Source organism: Dromiciops gliroides, chromosome 4 (assembly GCF_019393635.1).
Source record: "Dromiciops gliroides isolate mDroGli1 chromosome 4, mDroGli1.pri, whole genome shotgun sequence".
NCBI lineage: Eukaryota > Metazoa > Chordata > Mammalia > Microbiotheria > Microbiotheriidae > Dromiciops > Dromiciops gliroides.
In genome coordinates this window covers 93,618,572-93,645,608 of record NC_057864.1, presented here as the reverse complement: position 1 = coordinate 93,645,608, position 27,037 = coordinate 93,618,572, and the positions used below count along the sequence as shown (strand labels likewise).

The 27,037-nt window shown below is 36.1% G+C and overlaps 1 protein-coding gene across 2 annotated transcripts in view; it reads right to left on the bottom strand.

Moving 5' to 3' along the window:
* CFH (complement factor H) overlaps positions 1-27,037 on the bottom strand; it is a 132,692-nt gene that overhangs the window by 44,627 nt on the left and 61,028 nt on the right. For both annotated transcript variants that reach the window (XM_044000223.1, XM_044000224.1), the window contains exons 9-14: positions 26,153-26,329; positions 14,789-14,968; positions 12,320-12,496; positions 10,312-10,488; positions 9,334-9,516; positions 9,042-9,221 (exon numbers count right to left, since the gene is read on the bottom strand). In XM_044000223.1, the coding sequence (XP_043856158.1) occupies positions 9,042-9,221; positions 9,334-9,516; positions 10,312-10,488; positions 12,320-12,496; positions 14,789-14,968; positions 26,153-26,329 (1,074 nt within the window). The remainder of the gene's footprint in view (positions 1-9,041; positions 9,222-9,333; positions 9,517-10,311; positions 10,489-12,319; positions 12,497-14,788; positions 14,969-26,152; positions 26,330-27,037) is intronic.

The following is a 27,037-nucleotide window of genomic DNA, read 5'->3' as shown; positions in this document are numbered from 1 at the left end:
GGTCCTGAACAGACCACAGAACAAAAGAGCAACGACCACACCTCTTATAAAATAATACCATCTTGGAAACACCAAAAACATGAAGACATCCAAATCCTCAGAATGCAAAAGGTTAAAGGTTGGCATAGTAGAGTTCAACTTTAAAATCAAGTTCAAAATGAAGAAATAGGGAAAATAAGCAAACAACAAAAAATAACTCTAACCATAAAAAGCTATTACAGTGCAGAGAAGATCAAGACATAATCTTATAAGAAAACAATGTGAAACCAGCTGCAACCATAGCCTCCAAAAATAATGCTAATTGGACAAAATCCTGTGAAAATTCCTTGAAGAGTTAAAGAAATAGTGTTAGATGAAAAAAATTGAGAAAATAAATGAGTTATTAAATAAAATTATGAAATGAAAATTAGCTTTGTTAAAGAGGTACACAAAAAATACTGAATAAAATAGCAACTTAAAAACAGATTTGATCTAATGATAAAAGAAACAAAAATTCACTGAAGAAAAGAAAATTTAAATGCAGGATAGGTCAAATGAAAAAGGAGGTACAACACTGAAGAAAATATTTCTTTAAAAATTAGAATTGGACACAGAGAAGTTCATAAGTATGAGACATCAAGAAACAATAAAAGAAAGTAAAAAATTTTTTAAAATAGAAGAAAATGTGAAATATCTCATTGGAAAAACAACTGACCTGGAAATACACTGAGGAGAGATAACTTAAGAATTATTAGACTGCCTGAAAGTCATGGTCAAAAAGAGTCTAAACATCATATTCCAAGAAATTATAAGGGAAAACAATCCTCATATCCTAGAAGTAGAGGATAAAATAAAAATGGAAAGTTTCCATCAATCACCACCTTAAAGAAATCCCAACATGAAAATTCCCAAGAATATTACAGCCAAATTACAGAACTCCAAAGTTAAGATGAAATTATTGTAAGCAGCCAGAAAGAAACAATTCAAATATTATGGAATCATTATCAGGATCACACAAGATTTACCAGCTTCTGTGTTAAAGGAGTAGAGGACTTAGAATATAATATACTGTAAGGCAAACAAGATAGGATTACAATAAAAATCTGAGTAAATCCTTTACAGGTAAATCCAACAAAACTGAGTAAATTCTTTAGGGGTTAATATATGAAATAGAAAACTGCCAAGCATTTATGATGAAAATATCAGAGCTGTACAAAAAAATTCAATATTTAAACAGACTACTAAAGAGAAGCATAAAAAGGTAAACATGAAGAAATAATTATAAGGGGATTGATAAAGTTAACTTGTTTATATTCCTATATGATATATATAACTCCTAATTCATCTCAGACACTTACTAGCTGTGTGACTCTAGGCAAGTCACAACCCCAATTGCCTTAAACACCTGGGACCATCTCTAGTCATCCTGATGTATAACATGCCACTAAACCCAGATGGCTCTGGAGGAGAGAGTGATGTTGATGACCTTCCATAGCCCTTTCTCACTTAAATCCAATACAGTTCAAGTCATAACATCACCTTGATGTCATGGTCCTCTTCAATAATGAAGGACAAACAACAACTCCTAAGAACTTTATAATTATTAGGACAGTTAGGGGTATATATAAACAGATGGCATGATTGAGTCAGTAGACAGAGGGTGAAGTTGTGCCATCCCAATTGTGTTGGGATGATCTCCAAAAAATATAGGTGTGAGAAAGAGAAGGGGAAAGGGAGAGTCAGAATGGTGAAAATTTTCCGCATAAAAGAGGCACACAAAGAAGAGCTTTTACAGTGGAGGGGGAAGATGGAGGTATGGTGGACAATGCTAGAACCTCCATCTCATTAGAATTGGTTCAAAGAAGGAAGACTATATATACACACTCAGTTTGGTACATAAAACTATATTACCCAACAAGTAAATAGAAGGGGAAGAGGATAAGAAATATGAGGTGGTGATAAAAGGGAGGGCAGATTGAGGGAGGTAGTGGTCAGAAGCAAAAAATACTTTTGAGGAGGGACAGGATAAAAAAAGAGAGAAGGATAAACAGAAGAAAGTAGGGTGAAGGGAAATAGATAGTAATCATAATTATGAATTTGAATGGGTTGAGCTAATCCATAAAATGGAAGCAGATATCAGAATGGATTAGAAACCAGAATCCAACAATTTATTGCTTACAAAAGACACATCTGACCTCTTGAACTTCTTTCTTATTTATTTTGTGGTTAGATTTATCAAGAGATATGCTTGAAACAGAAACACAAACAGTTAAAATAAAGGCCTTGGAGAGTCATCTATTATGTTTCAGCTGAAGTAAAAAGAGGCAAAGGTGACAATCATGATCTCAGATGAAGCAAAAATAGACCTAATTTAAAAAGATAGTCAGGAAATTATATTTTCTTAAAAGCTACCATAAACAACAAAATAATATGAATATTTTTACATCAGTTTTCTGTGATAAAGGCCTTATTTCTAAAATATGTAGAAAACTGAATCAAATTTATAAAAAATAAGACCCATTCCCAAATTGATAAATGGTCAAGGAATATGAACAGGCAGTTTTTCAAAGAAGAAACCAAAGCTATCTAAAATCATATTAAAAAAAACCACTCAGTCACTATTGAATGGAGAAATATAAATGAAAATAACTTTGGGGTACCACCTCACACTTATCAGAAATGACAAATGCTGGAGGAAATAAGGGAAATGGGTACATTAATGAATTATTGATAGAGTGGTAATCAGATCTATCCATTTTGGAGAACAATCAGGATCTATGCTGAGTTCTATATAATAAAGCATACCCTTTGATCCATATGTCACTACTAAGTCTTTACCCCAAAGAGATCAAAGGTAAAGGAAAAGGACCTATATGTATAAAAATATTTGTGGCAGTTCTTTTTGTGATATCAGAGAATTGGAAATTGAGGTGATATTCACCAATTGGGGAATGGCTAAACAAGTTGTGGCATAGGATTGTGATGGAGTACTATTGTACTATAAGAAATAACAAGGGGGTTAGTCTCAGAAAAACCTTGAGACATATGAACTAATGCAAAGTGACACAAGAAGATCATTGTGCACAGTAACAGCAATGTTGTCCTGAAGATCAATTGTGAAACATTTGGTACTCTGATCAATATAATGATTCAAGAAAATTCCAAAGGACTTATGATGAAAAAAAAAATTAACAATTTCCATAGAAAGAATTTAAGAGCTCTGAGTTTAAATTGATGTAGACTTTTCTCACTTTATTTTTTGTTTTGTTTTTGTTTTGTGATATGGTCAGTATGGAAACATGTTTTTCATGATTTCATATGTTAAAATTATATCATTGTTTGTCTTCTCAGTGAGTGGAGAAAGGGTGGTAGGAAGGGAAAGAATCTGGAATGCAAAATATAAAAAGAAAAAAATAGTAAGAATAAATAAATAATATATATTTTTTAAAAGATAAGGAATATATGTTGATACCTGTAACTGACATGGGTCTTTATAGTTTGTATTCTGAAATATCCTCACATGGTTGTAAAGATGAGTGGTGGACTTTAACAGGCTTCTTGTAAGCAGAGACAAAAGAGAAAGGGCTTTCACTGTAGAAAAGAAGTGGGGGGGCTCAGAAATTCAGGATTTGTTTATTCTTTAGAAAAGAAATTCTCAGAGAGGCTGAGGTAAGACAGTGGAGGAAAGGCAGTGACTCCCCTGAGTTCTACCCCCAAACCTCTTCAAATACTTTAAAATAATACCATAAATAATCCCTGGAGCCATAGAACCCAAAAAAGAATGGGGTGAAATTATTTTCCAGTGAAAGACAGTTTGGAAAGTTGGCAGAAAAGGTCTTTTGCTTCTGGGTAAGAGTAGAGCACAGCCTATCACAACTTACACCAGTGCAGACTGGGTCCCAGAAAACCAGGAGCCACTTGGTAGCCACTGAATCAGCAGCTACAGATGATCCTGATCTAAGTCCTGCTTGATAGTACCAGGGCCAAGAGGAGTGCTAGCATACCAGAGCTAATGGGCAAATAGGAGTGACCCTCTTCACAGTTCCAAAGCAAAAAAGAGTGCCTGTGGTCTCTCACAGAACAGAGTGCAGGTAGGAGAGTAACAAACACACCTTTCCTTAGATCATACCACCTTGAAAGAAGTGAAAACTTACATGTCACTATAAATATCTCTGAAAACAGCTGCAAAAAACCCCTAAAGCTTGGGATAATATGCATTGCTCCCTAGAAATAAAGTCCTACTTAAACAAAGAGGTTAAAGTCAAGAAATAGGCTGGGGAAATAAGCAAACAACAGAAAAAATTCTGACCACAGAAAGTTATTCTGCTGACAAGGAAGAATAGAACACACTCAGAAGAACATGAGAAGGTCAAAGCTTTTGTATCCAAAGCCTCCAATGAAAATGTGAATTGGTCTCAGGCCATGGAAGAGTTCAAAAAGAATTTTGAAAATCAAGTAGAGAGTTAGAAGAAAAATTGGAAAGAGAAATGAAAATAATGAAAGAAAGTCATTAAAAATGAGTCAACTGCTTGGTAAAATAAGACAAATGCAAAAAAAAATACAGAAGAAAATAACACCTTATAAAATATACTACGTCAAATGGTAAAAGAGGTACAAAAGCCAATGAAGGGTCAACTAGGTGGCGCAGTGGATAGAGCACCAGCCTTGGAGTCAGGAGGACCTGAGCTCAAATCTGACCTCAGACACTTGACACTTACTAGCTGTGTGACCCTGGGCAAGTCACTTAACCCCAATTGCCAGACACACACACACACACACACACACACACACACACACACACACACACAGAGTCAATGAGGAAAAGACTACCATGAAATGCAGAACTGGCCAAATGCAAAAAGAGGCACAAAAAAATCACTGAAGAAAAAAAATCCTTTAAAAGTAAGATTGGCCAAATGGAAAAGGAGGTACAAAAGCTCTCTGAAGACAACAATTCCTTAAGAATTAGAACTGAGTAAATGGAAGCCAATGACTTCATGAGAAATCAAGAAATAATAAAACAGAACCAAAAGAATGAAAAAACTGAAGACAGTGTGAAATATCTCACTGTAAAATCAACTGAACTGGAAAATAGATCGAGGAAAGAAAATTGAAAAATCATTGAACTACCTGAAAGCCATGAAGAAAAAAAGAACCTAGACATCATCTTTCAAGAAATTATCAAGGAAAACTGCCCTGATATTCTAGAACCAGAAGGTAAAATAGAAATTGAAAGAACCCACCAATCACCTCCAGAAAGAGATCCCAAAGGAAAACTCCCAGGAATATTTTATCCAAATTCCTGAGCTCCCAGGTCAAGGAGAAAATACTGCCAGCAGCCAGAAAGATATAATTCAAGTATTATGGAGCTACCATCAAGATAATACAATATTTAGCAACTTCTACATTAAATAATTAGAGGGTTTGGAATATGATATTCTGGAGGGCAAAGGAATTGGGATTACATTTAAGACTCACAAACCCAGAAAAACTGATCATATTCCTTCAGGGGGAAAAATGGGCTTTCAATAAAGAGAGGATTTTCAAGCATTCTTGATGAAAAGACCAGAGCAGAATAGAAAATTTGACTTTCAAATACAATACTCAAGAGAAGCATAAAAAGGTAAACAGAAAAAGGAAATCATAAGACATTTAATAAGGTTAAACTGTTTTATTCCTATTTGGAAAGATGATACTTGTAACAACTAAGAACTTGCTTATTATTAGGGGAGCTGAAAGGAGTATATATAGACAGAGGACACAGGTGTTAGTTGAATATGGAGGGATAATATCTAAAAAACATAAAACTAATCAGTGAGAGAGGAATGCATTGGAAGAAGAATAAAGAGAGAGGTGGAATAGGGTAAATTATCTGACATAAAAGAAGCAAGAAAAAGCTTTTACAATGGACAGGAAGATGGAGAAGCTAAGTGGGAACTGGCTCAAAGAGGGAATAACATACACATTCAATTGGGTATAGAAATCTATCTTACCCTGCAGGAAAGTAGGAGGGAAAGGGGATAAGAGAAGGAGGGAGGGGCCATAAAATGGAAGGCATATTGAGGGAGGGAGTAGTCAGATGCAAAACACTTTTGAGGAGGGACAGGGTAAAAGGACAGAAAGAATAGAATAAAAGGGGGGATAAGATGGAAGGAAATACAGTTAGCAATAGTAACAAAAAAATTTAAAGCAAATTTCTCTGATAAAGGCCTTATTTCTTTTCTTTTGATTTCTTTCTTTCTTTCTTTTTTTTTGCAGGGCAATGGGGGTTAAGTGACTTGCCCAGGGTCACACAGCTAGTAAGTGTCAAGTGCCTGAGGCCAGATTTGAACTCAGGTACTCCTGAATCCAGGGCCGGTGCTTTATCCACTGTGCCACCTAGCTGCCCCACTAAGGGCCTTATTTATCAAACATATAAAGAACTAAATCAAATTTATAAAAATAAGGACCATTCACCAATGACAAATGATCAAAAGATAAAGGGGACAGCTAGGTGGCACAGTGGATAAAGCACTAGCCCTAGATTCAGGAGGACCTGAGTTCAAATCTGCCCTCAGACACTTGACACTTACTAGCTGTGTGAGCCTGGGAAAGTCACTTAACCCTCATTGCCCTGCAAAAAAAAAAAATATGAAGTTTTCAGATGAAATAATCAAAGCTATCTATAGCCATATGAAAAAATTCTCTAGGTCACTAATGATTGGAGAGATTCAAATAAAAATAATTCTGGGGTACTACATCATACCTATTAGATTGACTAATAGGAACAAAGAGGAAAATGACAAATATTGGAGGGAATGTGTGGAAAAAATGCACTGTAGGTAGAGTTGTAAAGTGATTCAACCATTCCGTCGAGCAATTTGGAACTATGCCCAAAGGGATATAAAACCATGTGTGCTCTTTGATCTAGCAATACTACTACTAGTTCTATATCCAAAAAGAGATAAAAAACAAAAAGGGAAGGACCTAAATGTATAAAAATATTTGTAGCAGCTTTTTTCTGGTGACAAAGAATTGGAAACTGAGGGGATGCCCATCACCTGGGCAAGGGCTGAACAAATTGTGGTATGTGATTATGATGGAATACTATTATGCTATAAGAAATAATGAACAGGATGCTCTGAGAAAAACCTGGAAATACTTGCATGAGCTGACACAAAGTGAAATTAATATCAATACTATAAGATGATCAGCTATGAATGACAGTTATGCTCAGCAATACAGTGATCTAGACAATTCTGAAGGACTTATGATTGAAAACACTTTACATTTCCAGAGAAAGAACTTATGGTGTCTGAATACATGTTGAAGGAGAATTTTTATTAACTTTATTTTTCTTAAGATTTTTTGTCTATGTTTTCTTTCAGAACATGTCTAATATGGAAATGTTTCCCATGACCACATGTGTATGACCTACATCAAAATTCTTGCCTTCTTATTCAGGGAAAGGAAAGGAGAGAATTTGGAACTCAAAATTTAAAAAATATATTAAAATTGTTTTAATATATATTAATGGGAAAACTGAAATAATAAATAAATGGTAAAAAATTAAAATCAGTTCCATGTTTTTTCACCCTTTTTTGGAAGTAACAAGAAGAAAATCATATTAGTGGCTAGTTTTTATATAATACTTTAAAGGTTTACAAAGAGTTTTCCATGTTATCTCATTTGATCTTCCAAACAATCCTGGACAATGTTGTTATTATCCCTATATTATAGATGTAATGTAGAAAATGAAGCTGGGAGAAGTTAGGAGCCTTGGCCAAGACAACAGAGTTAATAAGTGTCTGGACTCTAGGCTACCTAATATAATTAAATCCTGTTTGAAAAGTGTTTTGTGGGGGTGGGGAGAGGCCTCAGGGGCTGCCCATGAAGGGGAAAATATTTTCTATAACCACATCCCTCTACTTTTCTTCTATCATGTGGAACAACACTGAAGGTTTAACCTCCATTTTCACATACCAGCAACTAAGATATGTAAGAAGTAAAGGCACCAGCCTAAGCTGTCATTTTGCCTATTATATTGCAATAGAAATTGTACCCTCAGCCCCAATACTTTCTTCTAGTGCTTTTGAAGACAAACAAAAGTTCATGGAGTAGTATTGTTGACAGATGTCGGATCTGCAGGAAAAAAAAATGAATCTACATAGGAGCATGACAGTTTCCTTTGCCACTTAAACACAAAATAATTTTCAGCAAGAATGCAGAAGTTTAAGGGATTCTTTTTAATTAATTAATTAATTATTTTTTTGCCAAGCAATCAGGGTTAAGTGGTTCGCCTAGGGTCACACAGCTAGTAAGTGTCAAGTGTCTGAGGCTGAATTTGAACTCAGGTGCTCTTGAATCCAGGGCTGGTGCTTTATACACTGCACCACCTAGCTGCCCCAGTATTCTTTTTTTTTTTTTTTTGGTGAGGTAATTGGGGTTAAGTGACTTGCCTAGGGTCACACAGCTAGTAAGTGTTAAGTGTCTGAAACCGGATTTGAATTCGGGTCCTCCTGACTCCAGGGCCGGTGCTCTATCTACTGTGCCACCTAGCTGCCCCGGGATTCTTTTTTAAAGTGAATTTCTTGTTTTGAAGACCACTATACATTTGAAGTAAAACACCTTTGAACCCATTTTTTACATATGATGTCTTTATGAAATACTTTTTATGCCTTCAATTATACAATAAATGAAAGGTTTTATTGATGTTTTAATTTTAAGAAATACTTCTTGACATGAAACCTTGTCAAACGAGTGAAGAGGCTTTATAAGAGATAAACAATTTATAGATTAAATTTAGGTTATGCTGTTTTAAATAGGGAAATCCTGCAATATAAAAGGGCCTGGGAGTAATTCATGCTTATCAAATTTGGAAGCCTATATGTACTTATTATTCCACACCAATTTTAAATAATTAATGTATAATTAATTAATAAATATTAACTAGTTATGGGGGCCTTTTTTGAATATTGTTGCAAATATATTTTATACATATCACAAAGAAATGTAAATATTTGTTGACAATAAAGTTATTGACAAGCTCAAATCTTGAATAAAAAAAAAATCCTGTCATTTACCAAAGCATGTAGGGAGTTGTGTCCAATTTCCATGACTACATCTAACTATCTTGCTTCCAATCATTAAATAGCTCTCTTCACAGCCACATTCCACAGAAGCCCCATGGGAATAGGACAGGTTAGTTGTCTGAATATAACCGTGGACAAGTTCAGGTACTTCTGCACATCTTCTTTTTTCCTCTACATAAATGAGACACAGATATGATTAAATTGCCTTTCCAAAACAACTCTTCTACATTATCATATGGATATATGTGCACACATGGACAAAATTCAGTTTACAATGCATTACCAATGCAAGTAGGTAAGGTTGTCCATTCTCCATCATTGCACTGTATTTTCTTGGGTCCTCTCCTTACAAATCCAAGATCACAATTATACTTGACAACATCATTATGACAATATTCCTTCTTGTTTGAATCCTTAGGTACCCCATTCAAAATTTCAGGTGGCCGATCACAACATTTTACTTTCTCTATAATAGAAAAGTGATGTAAGTAAATTTATTATTATATAGATCACTGGACCACTGATTTAAAGTTGGAAGTGGGGCAGCTCAGTGGCTTATTGGGTAAAGCACTGGCCCTGGATTCAGGAAGACCTGAGGTCAAATCTGGCCTCAGACACTTGATACTTACTAACTGTGTGACCCTGGGCAATTCACTTAACCCTAATTGTCCCTAAGAAAAAAAAGAATAAAGTTGGAAGGACTCTCAGCATTCACTGAGCCCCAAATTCTCATTTTACATTTGAAGGGCAGAGAGCTTAAATGATTTGTCTAATGTCAAACAAGTAATACATAACAAAGCTGGGATTTGAACTTGGGCCCTCTGGCTCTAATACTCTTCTCACTGAACCTTGCTTGACAATATCATCCACTATGTTAACTACCAATACTGCCCAGTTTTATGTTCTCTGCAAATTTCATGAGTATTGTATCCAGGCCTTTATCCAAGTCCCTAATAAAAATGTTAGACAGCACAGGGTGAAGCAAAGATCTATTGGGCACTCTGCTGGAGCCTTCCTTCCAGGATGACATCAAACTGCAATATATATATATTTTTTTATTCAACCATTTAACCAACTCTGAATACATCTGTGTCTACTGTCCCCTAGGCCCACATCTCCATATATTACATAAGTATCATAAGGAACTATATCAAATCCTTCCATAATCATTTATTTTAGTGATTCCTTTTCCTGTCTATTCCTTGAGGTCACCCTATGCACTGCCATCCTTGTTATCACAAATTTGAGAAGAAATGTTTACGTTTACATGTAGGAATACTGGGGGACCATCCAAAGTGGTAACACTGCACTGAAAGTGGTCCAACTAGTTTGAATCCATTGGTACATCGAAATGTCAACACATCTCCAACTTTATATTTGTCTTTCCTGAGATCAGTATGTAAATTTCCATGTAGAATAGGGAGATGACATGCTTTTTCTGAAAGAAAAGTAAAAACAAAATAAGTGTTTTAGCTTTTTGAACTTTAGTATTTGCTCAACATGTAATTTGTTGTGATATAAAACCTTCTTAAGTCATGCCTATCAGGAGGCACAAAGAGCTAACAATCTACTTGAATATCCTACAGTTTCACATAAGACCCTTCTGGTAAATAGCAGGGGAAAAAAAGGTTTCTTTTCCTCAAATAAATTAGATTGAATAATTTCATAGCAGGGGGAAAGAAAGTGAGAGGATGCAGAAGAAATAAATATTACTTAAAAATAAAAATTTTTGACTTGCTTAGAATCAAATGACAGGGTTAGATTTGAATTTGAGGACTGGCAGAGTTAACGGGGGAAAACAACCTAGAAAATGTATAGCTAGGATTATTATTTAAAATATGATATTATAGATTTCTTCAATAGAAAAAAGAGATTTTTATAATTGGAGATCATATATTCTAACCTCCTAATTTAACTGATGAGTAAATTTAAACATCATACAGCCATTAGTTGAAAATCCCAAACCAAAACCCATCATTATGCAATACATAGTCCTGTATAGTGATTAAAACAAACATAATAATACATATACACACATTGTGTGTATGTATGTGTATATACACATACATACTCTGATTTAAACAACAAACATATTGTATAATACTCCAAGATATAGTTCTGGAAAACTTTTTGTTTTATGATAACTCATATTTTAAATTTTATTCAAACATGATTTAAAACACTGAATTATATTTATATTATAAAATTGGACATATTTTCCCTTGGGTAAAATATTCTGTGCCACTTTCAAGACATGATAAACCATTTTGATAAGTAAAACATACATTTAAAGCAAAGCCCATTTGTGAGAAAACAATGATACTTGAATCATAAACTAAGAATGACTTTGGCAATTTCTAATGTCAAATTTCTAATGACAACTTAATTTGTAAAGATGCAGTATTCATCACTAGAACCTGCAGTTGCTGGCAGCTCCAAACACTGCCAAACCTACAATAGGCTGTAGGTAGAGACTTCAGGAAGAACTTCATCAAGGAATCTAGAGCAGTTTGTGGTGGTATTGGTACCCCTATAATGGAGTCAGAAAAAAAGTGCATTTTGATAATGAGCATTATTGTCTGAATTTAATATAGGTTGTGTCTAGGAAACACATAGAAAATGATTTTTATGTTCAATTATTATGCACTGACTTATCTGAATGCCTTGAGTGTTTTTCAAAGCATTCTTATTTGCTGAATCTTTAGGTTGATCTGTAAAGAGTCTATTTATTTCCATCTATGATAATTCTGTAAGAAACAGCTTATATTATGTGCATTAATCCTGGAATTACTGTGAATGTGCTGCGGTAGAACTCTAGTAGAAATCTGACCTGGCAACTTCTTCTGTAGGTACTGCAGGTTCCATTACTTCTGGGACAACAGCTAATGATTTAGAAAACAAAGTTCCTACTATAAAAATGTTGATGTTCAAAATTATTTGAAATAGATGGTTTTAGCAACGGAAATGAGACTAAGATGTATTAACATCTGACTTGACTCTGAAATATAAGACCACTAGGCCTTTCCACCTGTGCTTACAATTGAACTCTCAAAAACAAGTTGTCTCCTTTATTATTAGAATATGGCATGTTTGAGAGTGGGGACTGTTTTGTTTCACTTTTACCTCTTCAGATATAAGCAAAGAGCTTGGCACATAGTAAGTGCTTAATAAATGCTTTATCATTCATGAAAAAACATTAACAATTAAAATCCACCCATCCAGGAATCACCATAAAATTTTTTTTTCTAAAATTAGGTAAAATAACTTACCATAGCATTCAACCACTGTAGGCCACTCATCATTATCACATGTTTTGAAACCTCTAGTTTGCCCATTTGTCATTTCATATCCATCCACACATTCATATTCTAATCTTTCCTTAGGCTTCAGAAATGTCTTATTTCCTTTGTATCTGGCATTTTCAAATTGTGGAATATCACAAATTTCTAAATCAAAAAAGAAGATTGGAATTTTATTTCTAATGTAACCTTATGTATATTTCAACTCAGCATATCAGACTTCATAGAAAGCCTCATCTTCATTGCTGAGATTTTAAAAAAGAAAAGTGGAATGAAGTACAACAAATTTTTAAAAAACAACAACATTTCTGCAATTTTTCCCCCTGGAAACATGGGTTTCTAGGAATCCATTTCAGGATTTTATCCAAGTGCATGTTTCCTAGAGGACAAAGGTTTTGAAACACTTAGAATTTATTCATAAGTCTGTGTCTAAATTAAATATAGAATTTTGAAAATGTCTCACATGGAATGGCAGTTTCTCTAAGAGAAAACTAAAGTAAAAAGGGAATACATAAAGTACTTATAGAATATCCTGTGGACTTGGCTTATAAATCACCAAGAACAGAAACCTCTTTTTCTTTATGATTTCTATAGATATAAGTAAATATACCACTCTTGTGGTCATCATGCCCCAGTAAAAAGTTAAGAGGTTAATTGTAATAAAGGTCCTTTTTCAGGACACTAAGGTGCCATTTGGTTCACTTGAGAGTTAATATACTGAATGTAATTAATTAACGTCTTTGAGAATTAAAGTAATTGCATTTCTAACTTACCACAAGGTGATAACTTGATCATCAGGGAGAACTGTGCCATGTGGTATAATAGAGCAAACGCAGAATTTGCAGGTCAAGTACCTGACTACAGATCCCAAATTTTCTACTTCCTAATATTGATATCTTGAGTAAATAATTTAAGATTTTTGGGACTCAGGGGGCTCATTTGTTTGAACAAAATCAGGAGGAATAGACTAGATGATTGCTATGATTTCTTCTAGATTTGTATCAACATGCAGAAATCTGTATACTAATAGGTGAAATTTTTACGCATGAACCACAAAAAAGGCAGAATCAAAAGAAAGATCCAAATATCAAGTTAAGAAATTAAAGTTGTACTGTAAAATCTGAGCCTAAATTTATCCCTAAGAATTCCAAGCAATAGAGAACATTATAGATAAATGCTTGTTATGTATTTCTGACTTTGAAGAAACGTGTCACAAGCTGAGATGGTCCAAGATTAGAACCACAGTAGTGACACTAATAAGTTTGATCTAAATTGAGCCTTTATTTGTAGCATGTTTATTAGACACCTACAATAAGAGAGGAGTTGGGAATATAAAGATTGAAATGAAATAATTCCTATCTCAGGGAGTTTATATTTGACTGAAGAGACAATATGTGCATATAGACAAGTACATAGAAAAATAGAATGAGATTAGGAGGAAAATTCATTAAGAGGGTATCAAAAGAGGTACTTCAAAGGAGCTTCTAAGGAACTTAGTAATTGTAAGAGGCAACAATGAGGAAGGAATGCAATTTAGGCAACCGGCTAGGCATGGACAAAGGAGACTGAGGTGAAGAATTGTCATGCTAAACACTCTCCCTGAGTCTAAAAAGCACTAGCATATTCCTGGGTAAAAGAATTTGGGGGAATGGGTAACAAACCTCCATATGTAAGTCCCTCTGAATTTCCAGCAATGTTAAAAAATGCCAATATCTCCTACTCAGTTGAATAAAGGGCATGGATTTGACTGTTCCCATTAAAGACCTGAAAGTTACAAAACTGCATCCCTTTTTTTAACCTTCAATCATTATCAAACTACATAAAATCACATTTTTTTCTTTTTCTTTGGTTTTCTTTTTATTAGAGAGTAATAGGTAATTAGTTTTACACTGTTGGAGAACTAAGGGTAAGGAAGCAACCAAAAAGAAGAATGAAAGAAACCTAGCAGTAAAATCCAATGACATCCAAGAACCTTCTGCAATTTCTCATTGGTTTTGGCTAACAGTAAAAGGCAGGAACATTTATTCATAGAGAGAATATGGATAGGACATAGGGAATCCGTTTACCCCAAAAGAACTACACTCATAAATATATGTAAAGATAGAGCTGAAGGAAATCTTCTGGTCTGCCCTCATTTTACAGATCAGAAAACTGAGGCTTAGAGAGGTTGAATAATTTGCCTATCTCACAACTAGTTAGCAGTGAAAACAGATTAGAATCAGATATCCAGGAATAGAGCAATTCAGTGTTATTATTATTTTTTCTGACTATTCTAGTTCGCCTTTCAAATTTGTAGGCATTTAAACCAGGATTATCTAGACAATATCTGCCTTTTATAGAATCAAATGAAACTCTTCATTTCCTAGAAGTAAAGTGCAGTAGGAAATGTATCCCTAACTACATTCAGTAAGGGAGCAAATAAAAGATGAAATCACTCACTGATACACTTTGGTTGATTCAACCATCCTCGTTGTCCACATGTGACAAAACCTTCTTTTTTTCCATCTGTTGTTGCATATCCTTCTTTACAGTAATATTTTGCTGTTGTATTGGCATAGTAATATAGACTTGATTCAGAAAAATATCCATTTTCAAAATAATTTTTGTGTGTGCATGTTTCTGAAAAGGAAGGATCACAAGCAAATTATTGACATGGGCTCATCACTGTCTTCATAGGAATGCAATAAATAAAACATAAAAAAAGGGAGTTGGTTTTATAAAAACCAATGGGCCTCACTCATTGAGTACTTTAGTAAGGTAACACTGTCAACAATTGGTCACTCAGAGATTTGTAGAACTTTCTCATCATAGGTAAAGGAGACATAGACTAGTCCTTGTAGTTTGAATCACCTAGGAAGTATATAGATTCTGACTGCTAGATTATTAAGGTCAGTTGCCAGGAGACATCCTTTGGTTGGTGGTTCTAACCTGCCCATGGAATTTAGTTGTAGGAAATGTTGATGGTATTTGATGGGAGTCCTGTATAACTTGTATAACCTCTGATATTTCCTCAGGCAATCTTAAAGTTCCTAGGAGCTCCCAAAACCAATCTGTCAACATGAGAATCTCTAGATCAAGTTAATTTAGTTCAGAATTGGATTGCTCTCCACCACTGTGATTTAAATATACAGAGACAACTGAATATTGGATGGTGGACCTGAAATCACAGGACAATAACATTTCAGAGCTGTGAAAGACTGTAGGAGGAATGTAGTCTGGCTCATATTAAAGTAGTCATCCTCTCTAGAACATTCTCAATAACTGGTCATCAAGCCTCTGATTGAAGGCTTCCATTGATTAGGAACTCTCTACTTGGGAGGCCAGCCCATTCTTCTTTTTGATAGCATTAACTGTTAGGAAATTTTTGTTACACTGAGGGTTTGTATTCCTTTAACTTTACTGCTTGTTCTTAAGCTTTTCCTCTGAGGCCAATTAAAACAATTCTAATCCCTCTTCCATATGACATCCCTGCCTCACATTCAGCTATTTAGCAAACAAGCACTATCCATGTGCCAAGCACTGTGTTTAAGCCTGGAGATACAAAGAAAGACAAAAAAAAGTGTCCCCATTCTTAAGGAGTTCACCTTCTAAAAAGTGAAGATTAACCCATAAATAACTAAAATCATATAATATGCGATGGAAGATAGTCTCAAAAAGGGAGTAATTAGAAGTTGGGTGACTAGGAAAAGCTTCCTTAAGAAGGTTGAATTTGAGCTGGGTCTTGAAGAAGGACAGAGAAATTAAGAGATAGAGGTATTATAGACATGGAATTGGGGTGGAAGTAGGGAGTGATCAGCACAAAGGCATAGACAGCAAATAAATTCAGTATAACTCCATTGCTATAATGTGCAGAAGGGAATAAACTGGAAGAAGATTAGGAAAGGAGGAAAAGGCCAAGTTGTAAGGAATTTTTTTCTTTTTTTTTAAATTATTTTTCTTTTTTTTTTTTTTTAGTGAGGCAATTGGGATCAAGTGACTTGCCCAGGGTCACACAGCTAGTAAGTGTTAAGTGTCTGAGGCTGGATTTGAACTCTGGTACTCCTGACTCCAGGGCCAGTGCTCTATCCACTGCACCACCTAGCTGCCCAAGTTGTAAGGAATTTTAAGTGCCATAGAACTTTATCTCTAATTTTGGACATAATAGGGAGCCACTGGGTTTTATTGAGAAGTAGAGTTACTTTTTTGTTTTTAAATCACCTTTTCCCTAATGATTAGAAGATAGATTGTAGTGAAGAAAGGTTTGAAGCATGGTAATCAACCAGAAGACTAAAGTAATAGTCCTGGCAAATGGTAATTAGGACCTCAACGTGGGTATTGTCTATGAGGAAGGGAAAATGGGATGTTTATAAGAGGTGTTGTGAAGGTTGAAATGACAATGTCTAGCAGTATATTGAATACATAGCATTGGTGAGAGTGAGCTGCTGATAACACCCAGGTTATAAAGCCTGGACAACTCTTAGAATGGTAGTGCTCTTGACTATATTAGGGAAATGTAGAGGAGTGAAGTGTTTGGGGAGAGAGAAGATAACTGGTTTTGTGTTGGATATAATGAGTTTGATATTGCTACAAATTTTCTAATTTAAGATATCCAAAAGATAATTGATGATCTGGGACTTGAGCTTAGGAAAGATACTAGGGCTGGATATATAGAGATGGGACCCATCTGCATAGAAATCATAATTGAGCTCATGAAAGCCAATGAGATCACCAAATAGTTCATTACAAAGGAACAAACAACAGAGAGAGAAGGACAGAGCCTTGGAGAATTTCCATAACTCATGGTTGTGGCATGAATAAGGAGTAGTCAGAGAAATAGGAGGTGAACAAGGAGAGAAGAATGTCATGAAAGCCTACAGGAAAGGTTTGTGCAGGAAAGGAAAGTGAGCAACAATTTCAAATGTTGCCAGAGAGCTAAAAAATAATTAGGATTGGAAAAAGTCATTAGATTTGTCAAATGAGAAGTCAATAAGTCTGAGAGAATAATTTCAGAAAGTAAAAACCAGATTGGAAAGAGTTAAGAGACTGAGAAGAGGCACAGCAGAGGCACCTATGATGATTGCTAGCTGACCTTTCCCTGACATAGCTTCCAATCCCCTCATCACAACTGTCATTCTATTCTGACTTTCAACATCCTTCCTGAAATATGGCACCTGGAAATGAACTTAATACACTAAGACTGAGTAAAAGAAGGACTATTTTACCTATTTTGGGAAAGACCCTGAGAGGGTGCCACTACATTTCTCAACAATGCCTGTTTTAAACCCTTCCCCAAATGGGAGAATGGAAAGGTCAGGTTTCTTGGTTTTTGTACCAGTACTAAAATAGCGTTATTCCTTTCCAGGCTCAGCTCAGCCGCTACCTCCTGTGGGAAGCCTTTTCTGATCCTTTTTATTGTTTATTATGACCTCTCTTTTCACAGTATTATTTACAGACATAGCTAGTTACATGTTCTAATCCCCCAAAATAATGTGAATTACAGAAAAGTAGGGGATGTTTTTTCATTTAATTTCTGTATACCCATCACCTTGCATACTTTGGTGCACAAAATATTATAAATGATTATTAGAATGGATGTGTAATAATTCAAAACATCTCAACACTGGGCAGCTAGGTGGAGCAGTGGATAGAGCACCTGCCCTGGAGTCAGGAGGACCTGAGTACAAATCTGGCTTCAGACACTTATCACTTACTAGCTGTGTGACCCTGGACAAGTCACTTAACCCCAACTGCCCTGCCAAAAAAAAAAGATTCTACAAAACATCTCAACACTTCTTCTACCTCCTTTCTCCCCTTCTGTTCTTCTTTATCTTTCTCTATTTTTTCCTTACTCTGCTATTTCTCTATGTGTTCCTCATATTTTTCTTTTCCTCCATTTCTTCCTTCCATAGCTTACAGTTTCTCCCCATTCCTTAATCTTTTTCACTTTCTCTTTTTCTCTTCCTCTTCCTCTTTTAGTTACTTCTTTTTTTCTTTCACTTTCTCTCTTCCCATTTATCTTTGCTTCTTTCCAAATCTCCTTCTCCTTTTGATTATTGTTGTTATTGTTGTATGTCCATCATTCTTGAAGAGAACCATGACATTGAGGTGATGCCATGATTTGCAGTGAATTGCAGTAAAAGTGAGGGAGGGTTATGCACGAACACCAACCTCACTCTTTCATTTAGAGTCATTTGGGTCCAGTGGCACAATATATATCAGGATGACTGGAGATGGCCCTGGATATTTTTTTGTTTTGTTCTGTTTTGTTTTATGGCAATTGGGGTTAAGTAACTTGCCCAGGGTCACACAGCTAGTAAGTGTGCTTTTTTTTTAATTAATAAAGTATTTTATTTGTTTCCCGTTACATGTAAAGATAGTTCTCAACTTTTGTTTATACAAGCTTTACAATTTCAGATTTTTCTCCCTCCCTCCCCTCCCTCCCCCCCTCCCCTAGACAGCAGATAATCTGATAGGTTTTATATATTATATATACACACACACACATAATAACATTAATTCTATTTCTGCACTAGTCTTGTTATAAGAGAAAAAATCAGAGCAATGATGAAAAACCTCAAAATAGAAAAAAACAACAGCACCAAAAACAAAAGAAATGGTATGGTTCATTCTGCATATATAATCCGTCATTCTTTTTTTTTTTTCTTGGATTTGGAGATCCTCTTCTATCATAAGTTCCTTGGAACTCTTATGTACCATTGCATTGGTGAGAAGAATATAGTCCATCACAGTAGATCAACACTCAATGTTGATGATACTGTGTACAATGTTCTTCTGGTTCTGCTCATTTCACTCATCATCAGCCCACACAAGACCCTACAGGTTTCTTTATCCCAATGAACGTATATGTTATTCCCTCTTTGAATCAAATCTAATGAGAATAGGTTTGAAACAATGTTCACCCCTCCTTTCTTTCCCTCTATTGTAATAGGTTTATTTTTCACCTCTTCATATGATATAATTCATCCCCTTCCACCTCCCCTTTCCTCTTCTCCCCATAGACTCCCTTTTTAACCCCTTAATTTTTTTTTGTATCATCACATCAAAGACAATTTATATTTATACCCTCTTTGTAAAGTCCTTCTCTCTGCCCAAATACATTTACAATTCTTAAGAGTTATGAGTATTATCTTCCCATGTAGGGATATAAACAGTTTAACCTAATAGGGTAACCTTTTTTTTTTCCCCCTCTGTTTACCTTTTTAAACTTCTCTTGAGTCTTGTATGTTGAGATCGAATGTTCTATTCAGTTCTGGTCTTTTCACCAGGAAAGATTGAAAGTCCCCAATGTCATTAAATGTCCATCTTTTCCCCTGAAAAAGAATGCTCATTTTTGCTGGGTAATAGATTCTTGGCTGCAATCCGAGCTCCTTTGCCTTCCGGAATATCATATTCCAAGCCTTGCGGTCCTTTAATGTTGAAGCTGCCAGGTCCTGAGCAATCCTGACTGTGGCTCCATGATATTTAAATTGCTTCTTTCTGGATGCTTGGATTTTTTTCTCCTTCACCTGATAAATCTGGAATTTGGCTACAATATTCCTTGGGGTTTTCCTTTTGGGGTCTCTTTCAGGAGGTGATTGGTAGATTCTTTCAAGAATGATTTTATCCTCTGATTCTATGATATCAGGGCAGTTCTCCTTAATAATTTCCTGGAATATGGTATCTATATTCTTTTTCTGGTCTTGGCTTTCAGGCAGTTCAATGATTCTCAGATTGTCTCTCCTGGATCTGTTTTCCAGATCAGTTGTATTTCCAATGAGGTATTTCACATTTTCTTCTATTTTTTTTCATTCTTTTGATTCTGCTTGACTTATTCCTGGTGTCTCATGAATTCCTTATCTTCCAACTGTCCAATTTTAATTTTAAGGCATTGTTTTCTTCAGTAAGATTATGCACCTTTTTTTTTTCCATTTGCCCAAGTGAATTTTTTAAGGCAGTGTTTTCTTCAATGAGATTATGCACCTTTTTTTCCATTTGGCTAGATGAATTTTTTAAGGGAGTGTTTTCTTCAATGAGATCATGCACCTTTTTTTCCATTTGGCCAACTGAATTTTTTAAGGCATTGTTTTCTTCAGTGAAATTATGCACTTTTTTTCCATTTGGCCAATCAATCTTTGTGCTTCCTTTTCCAAGCTGCTGATTCTTTTTTCATAGTTTTCTTGTTTTGCTTTCATTTCTCTCCCCATTTTTTCTTCTTCCTCTCTCAATTGATTTTTAAAATCCTTTTTGAGCTCTTCCAGGAAGGCTTTTTGTTCTTGAGACCAATTCACCTTCCCTCAGGAGGCTTCACATGTAGGCAATTTGAGGGTATTGTCCTCATCTGAGTTTGCATTGACTTCTTCCCTATTGATACAGAAGCTCTAAATGGAGAGGGCTCTTTTATGCTTCTTACTCATTGCAGCTTATTTGTTTATTTTTTAAGTTGAGATATGCTCTGGGGGCACCAGGGTCCCTGTTTTGTGCTTCTTGTGCAGGGGTATAGGGGCTGTGTGACCGGCTTTTTACTCTGAGGCCTTTATAGTATGGGCAGTTCGCCCCCCTGCACTTCCTGTCTGAGCGCTTGGCCAGGCTCCCGATCCGGGCGCCCAATCCCGCCTGACCCGTTCATGGCCCTCCTGGATGGTGCAGGTAGGTTTTACCACTGTCCTTCTTGGCCACCAGATTTTTGAGCCAGGTTCCATGGACCTCAGTTGTTCGGCTGTAGCCCGCAGCTCCTGCTGACTTGCCCCGACCCCCTCAGCGCTGGACTGCTGCCCTGAGCTGGGCCTCCCCTTTGCCTGAGTCAGACCAACCTTTTCCTGAAGTCTTCTAAATTATCTCTGGTTGGAAGACTGTGTCTCTCTGTCTCTTTGCAGTTTCTGTAGTTTCAGAATCTGTCCAGAGGCTTGATTTAATGTTCTTTTTGAGGGAACAAAAGGAGAGCTCAGGCAGCTTGCTGCTTCCTCTCTGCCATATTGGCTCTGCCCCCGTAAGTGTGCTTTTGAACTGAAGATGGCACCATATCCATTGATGCCTATTTGTACTGAGGATTGACATGAAGAAATTGTAGTGTTTGTATGGACAAAATAACTGTGAATTGTTATCTAAGTCATCTTTTTACCCCCATCCACAACCCTACTTTTAAGATTCAACTGTTTCATTCACTTTGGAACATGTCCCTCTATCTGATTTCCCTAGGCAGTTTCAGAAGACAGTGTCATACCTAAGGATTCTAAGCAATCTTTAACTCTATGGAGGAAAAGTATACAGAGAACTTTATTCCACTGGGAAATAATACCTGAACTCGTCAAATTCTTTTGTTACAACAGGTAATATATTTAGTAAGCTTGTGGGAAATTAAAAATTAAGGTTCGTAATAATTGGAATGATGCCACCTGCTGGAGACTTACTGTAGAAAACCTCTGCCATGAAAAGGAAGGTCTTTGACGGCAAGACCATGCGTCTTTTCTTTGGCGTCAGGAAGTGATGTTTGGTAGTGGGAGGAAGAAGGAAGAGACTGGGGCTCTTTCTCACACTCTTTTCTGAGGACTCTGGCGGAGAAGGGAGCTAGAAATATGCTCTCCCTTTAATAGATAGGAATCTTGGCCTTTCTCTCTCTCTTTACCAAATTCTTATTCTCCTTAATAAATGCTTAAAAGCCGAACTCTTGCTAAAGCTTTTAATTTATTGGTGACCACTCATTAGATATTTTAGACAGACTAGCTAGAATTTTAGCCTTAACAGTTTGAAGACATTTTTGAAAACAAGTATCTTGATCCAAATTAACTCTAACTTTATGACCCTTGCAAATTGTCCTAAATTTAATCCAGAGATCCAAACTTACAAAAAAATTCACAAATGTATTTTTCAGAGCTCCTTTTTAAGACCACCAATTCAATGTCAAATAGCATTTTTATGTCAAAATATTTTCTTTATTATTACCAGGAATTGGGTAATAGAAAGAGATGTTAAGCTGATTTGAAGGATTTGCCATTGCATAATCTCATGTTTTCAATACATTTTAATGTTAGTGGATGAACAAAAACTCAAATGTCCTTATAGTTCCATAATTGATAGCATATTTTATATTTATAGAGAACGTTAACGCTGAAGGGTCCCATTTCTGCCACTACAATGTTATTTCCCCTAACCACTGTTGTTTTGTGTATGGGAAAAAAACAAAACAAGAAAAGGGAAAGTGACCTTTTTCCATGAACTCTCCCCAGGTCCCACCAATGACTATCATAGAAGGCCAAAGGTAGAAGAGGAAAACCTTCCTTCCTTTAAAATGAGAACAAAAGGTAAATGCAAGATTAGAATTGAAAGATAGTCTCTTCTATAGAGTTGGATGAGGAGCAAAGTCAATATTGTTCATTCAATATTTTGTGCCATTGATGAAGCACTAAAATATTACCCTAGCATATCAGATGCCCTATTGTTCTTTAATGAAAAGATATTAAAATTCAGTCTGTATAACCCAAGCATCTCCCTTTCCTCCCATTCTGAATCAACAAGTTCATATTTACAAAGAAACCTTAGCTTCTCTGTCGTGAAAAAAAAAAGGAAACCACATGGTCTTTCAAAACCTGTGTTTTCAAATTTACTGTATATTATTCTGGATGAACTCTACATGGCAAACAAACTGGCTTTCTTACTGTATACTATAATGATTAGAATGATGCCACCTACTGGAGACTTGCTGTGGAAAAACTCCGCCATAAGGAAAATGCCTCAGAGGGCAAGGCCATGTGGCTTTTCCTTGGCGTCAGGAAATGACATTTGCTCATGGGTGCTGTCTATCAAGGCTACCAGCCAATCAACTTGAGGAGTCTCCTATTTTCTGGGAGGAGACAGGAAGGAGGAAAGAGAGCCTGCGCGGAGAGCTCTCACTTTTTTGGGTTCCTGCCTTGATGGTGGTGGTGGCGGCAGAGGACTTCACAGGAAATTTGAGGAAAGATAGGCATGCCAGGCTGTTGGAATTCTGTTCTCAATCTTTTTCTTTCTATTTTTCAATAAACCCTTAAAAACCTAAACTCGTTTTATCAGTGATTTTATTCAGTTTCCCCCAAAACTGGGGGAACAGATTAGAATCCACATTTAGAATCTTTTTTTTTTTTTTTTTTTTTTTTTAGTGAGGCAATTGGGGTTAGGTGACTTGCCCAGGGTCACACAGCTAGTAAGTGTTAAGTGTCTGAGGCCAGATTTGAACTCAGGTACTCCTGACTCCAAGGCCGGTGCTCTATCCACTGTGCCACCTAGCTGCCCCCACATTTAGAATCTTAAATTACACAATACACTGTGTCTAACATCCCAGCTGTTCTTTCTGTGCCATTATCCAGGCTAGTATAGATCTGGAATACTCTATTATAAACTCCCTACCTTCCTTCAGAGCTCAGCTCAAAGGGCTACTTTCTATAGGAAAACTGTCCACATGTACTTTGTATTTAATTTTCTGGATATGTGTTACTTCCCTTCAAAAGAATATGTGTAGGGGCAGCTAGATGGCGCAGTGGTAAAGCACCGGCCCTGGATTCAGGAGTACCTGAGTTCAAATCCGGCCTCAGACACTTGACACTTACTAGCTGTGTGACCCTGGGCAAGTCACTTAACCCTCATTGCCCTGCAAAAAAACAAAAAACAACAAAAGAATATGTGTGCTGTGTGAAGATAGAGCCTTTTCATCCTCTTTGAAGCCTCTGTGCTTGACACTTAGTAGGACCTTTATAAATGGCTGCTGAAAGAAATATTATACATATAATGAACTGGTGTTAAAAAGAACAAAAATGTGAATCTACCATATGTATTCAACACAGACCAACTTCTGTTAAATTCACACACACACACACACACACACACACACACACACACACAAAGCATAATATGGTGAATGGCATGGGGGTTGGGACTATTAAAGTTCAAACTGTCCAACTAGCTATAAGGATGGACAAACCTAAGATTAAAATCTATAGACGGCAAGTCAGTTAGGTGTGACTACTACCTGATTTAGGAGACAGAGATAACTCCAGAGGTCAGGACTATCATAGCAAAAGAAAATCCCCTTGCTCCTCAGGAAGCTTTCCCCACACCCAGAAGGAACTTTCCAGAGTCAAGTGGTCACCCCATAAGTCACCCCACCATTCATCCTCTATAAAGGCTTTGGCCTCCCTTCTGATCAAAGAGAAATATATCTCAGAGAATCATGTTGTATCTAAGCCATTTTCTCCCCTTGAGGAGAAGTCTTTGACTTCCCACTTGATCACTTTTTCTAGTGCCCAAATAAAAGACCATTTTATTCTAATTGGATTGTTTGTGGAGAGGTGTAATTCATTAAAGAGGGATACCTAAGAACCCACCACAACCCATTTTTCCTGTGACAGTGAATAGTCATTTCCTATTAAGTCCAATATATTTGGATATTTTGTATTGTTGCTACTTAAACTATTTGCCATATTCATCTTTGTATGGGGTTGTAAAGAACTACACATAATGAGAGAGACCTTCCAGTTCTGTACCAAATGTCCTGTGTGAGGCCAATACTTCGAGGTTCCTGCTGTGGTATTTGTGGAAGGGGTCATCAATTTCCCAGTCCTGCCTCTTCCAGAAATACTTTGTCATTTTACTGAGCAGTTTGCTCTGTGTTCTGCTGCAGAACACCTTTTCCTTCAGGCATCTTTTCACCAGGTTTCTTCCCACAATCTCTTCTTATAGCCAGCCTTTTTCCTCAGTCAAAGACTGCAGTGGAGTTAGAGGGACCTAAAGAAGATGGCTTTTACAGATTCCATTTTCCTTTTCTCAAGCCACAGTATGTTAAACTTCTGACAGATGGTTGTAGGACAGTTAAAAGCAAAGGGCTACACTATTAAAGATTGGCGAGGATGACCACATTTCAGATTTCTAACATGTGAGAAATGATTATTAATAACCAACATCTGAAGAGATGCAGAGTTTCCCCCTTTCTTCCAAAACTTTGACTTTAGAGGTCTACTTTCTCCTTGAAAATAAGAAAGCATTACATTTCTTCATCTTTAATTATTTTAATTTAAAAAAAAAATTTTTAATTTTTAAAATTTTTTTGGTGAGGCAATTGGGGTTAAGTGACTTGCCTAGGGTCACACAGCTAGTAAGTGTTAAGTGTCTGAGGCTGGATTTGAACTCAGGTCCTACTGACTCCAGGGCTGGTGCTCTATCCACTGCACCACCTAGCCACCCCACATTTCTTCATCTTAATTAGACTCATACCAAATATGCAAGGAATTTAGGGTGGGGAAGTTCATTGTGTTCTATTCAAGCTTGGCTAGAGATATCCATTTGTCTACATAGGAAGGCCTCTCCATTCAGAGAAGGGTCCTTCATTTCTCCCTCTCCCCATTGAAGAGGAGGACATTCTTTGAATTAATAGCCCAGGGCTGGAGATACTCTCTTTAAGTAAGGATCAATTCTGGTCCCCATTTACCACCTACTGTTTCAAGGGTATATTAACTCTGTGCCTCTTCACCATGGGGTTTTTGGTTTGGGAGAGATAGCCAAATGACTCTCCTTTTATTAATAAACTGCCAGCCTTATTAACAAAATTGCTAAATTACCTAGACAGTATGTCCCTCAAATTTTTAATTGTCACAAAGAGATGGAACTAGTTTGGTATCAGGAGAAACAAGTAGCTCTTGAATACAGCTAAAATATTTAGACAGAATGCATACCAGACACACGGTGTTCAAACACTTTTGGAAGGTTGATGAAATCAAAATATGAAGTGGTCAAATGATTCCTGTGGAAGTTTTTAAAAAACAAGCATACATTGAAGGCTGCTTATGCAGTAGGGTTACTTACTGATCCTTTTGCAAATTGTATCAGTAGACCAGCCATCTTTGGTACAGGTAATTTTGTCTTCATTATTTGGAAGACTGAAGCCTTTACTACATTGAACTGTTATTTCTTCACCTTCCTTATAATGACCTTTAGTTGGCCAAAAATGACCATTTTGTATTGAATAAAGAGAGCACTCTCCTGTAGATGAGAAAAGTAAAAAACAATTAGAACATGAATAGCATATATCTGTATTTGTATGAAAAGAGGACGAATTATAACAAAGAAATTCATTAAATACTCACTCAAAGTAATGTCAGAAAAGAATTATCTATCTATCACCAATCATAAATTAAATTTCTATTATATTTAGGTTTTGAGGTAGGTATTCCATTCAAGTGTAGAAAACAAAAGGTGCAGATATAAAATGTTCATTATAAATATAAAGAGAATGAATAAAATGAACATAAGTTAGTGAAACACAAGTAGAGTGAGAGGGAAGGTAGAAGTACTTTTGGAGAATAGGAAAGATTTCATGTAGAGGGTAGTACATAAACCATACGTTGAAGAGAGGGATTCTATGAGTTGTAGGTTATTAAAAAAATGCTTTCAGTGTATGGGTGTAGGCAGTGTAAATACATGAAATGGGAAATGGAATGAAATGATTGAGGAGAAAAGAGTCCAGTTTGGATGGATCAGAGAGTATGAAATGTAAAATGAAATTCAATGAGATTGGAAAGGTAGATTGGTCCCAGGTTATGAAGGCCTTTAAAAGCTAAATGGGATATTCTGGGAAAATGATAGAGTAAGTCAGAAAATATCCAGGTTCTCCAGATTTCCTCAACACAGATATAGAATATCACCATGAAATGAAGGTAGAGTAGTAAAAGTAAAGGGGTAAAGCAGTAT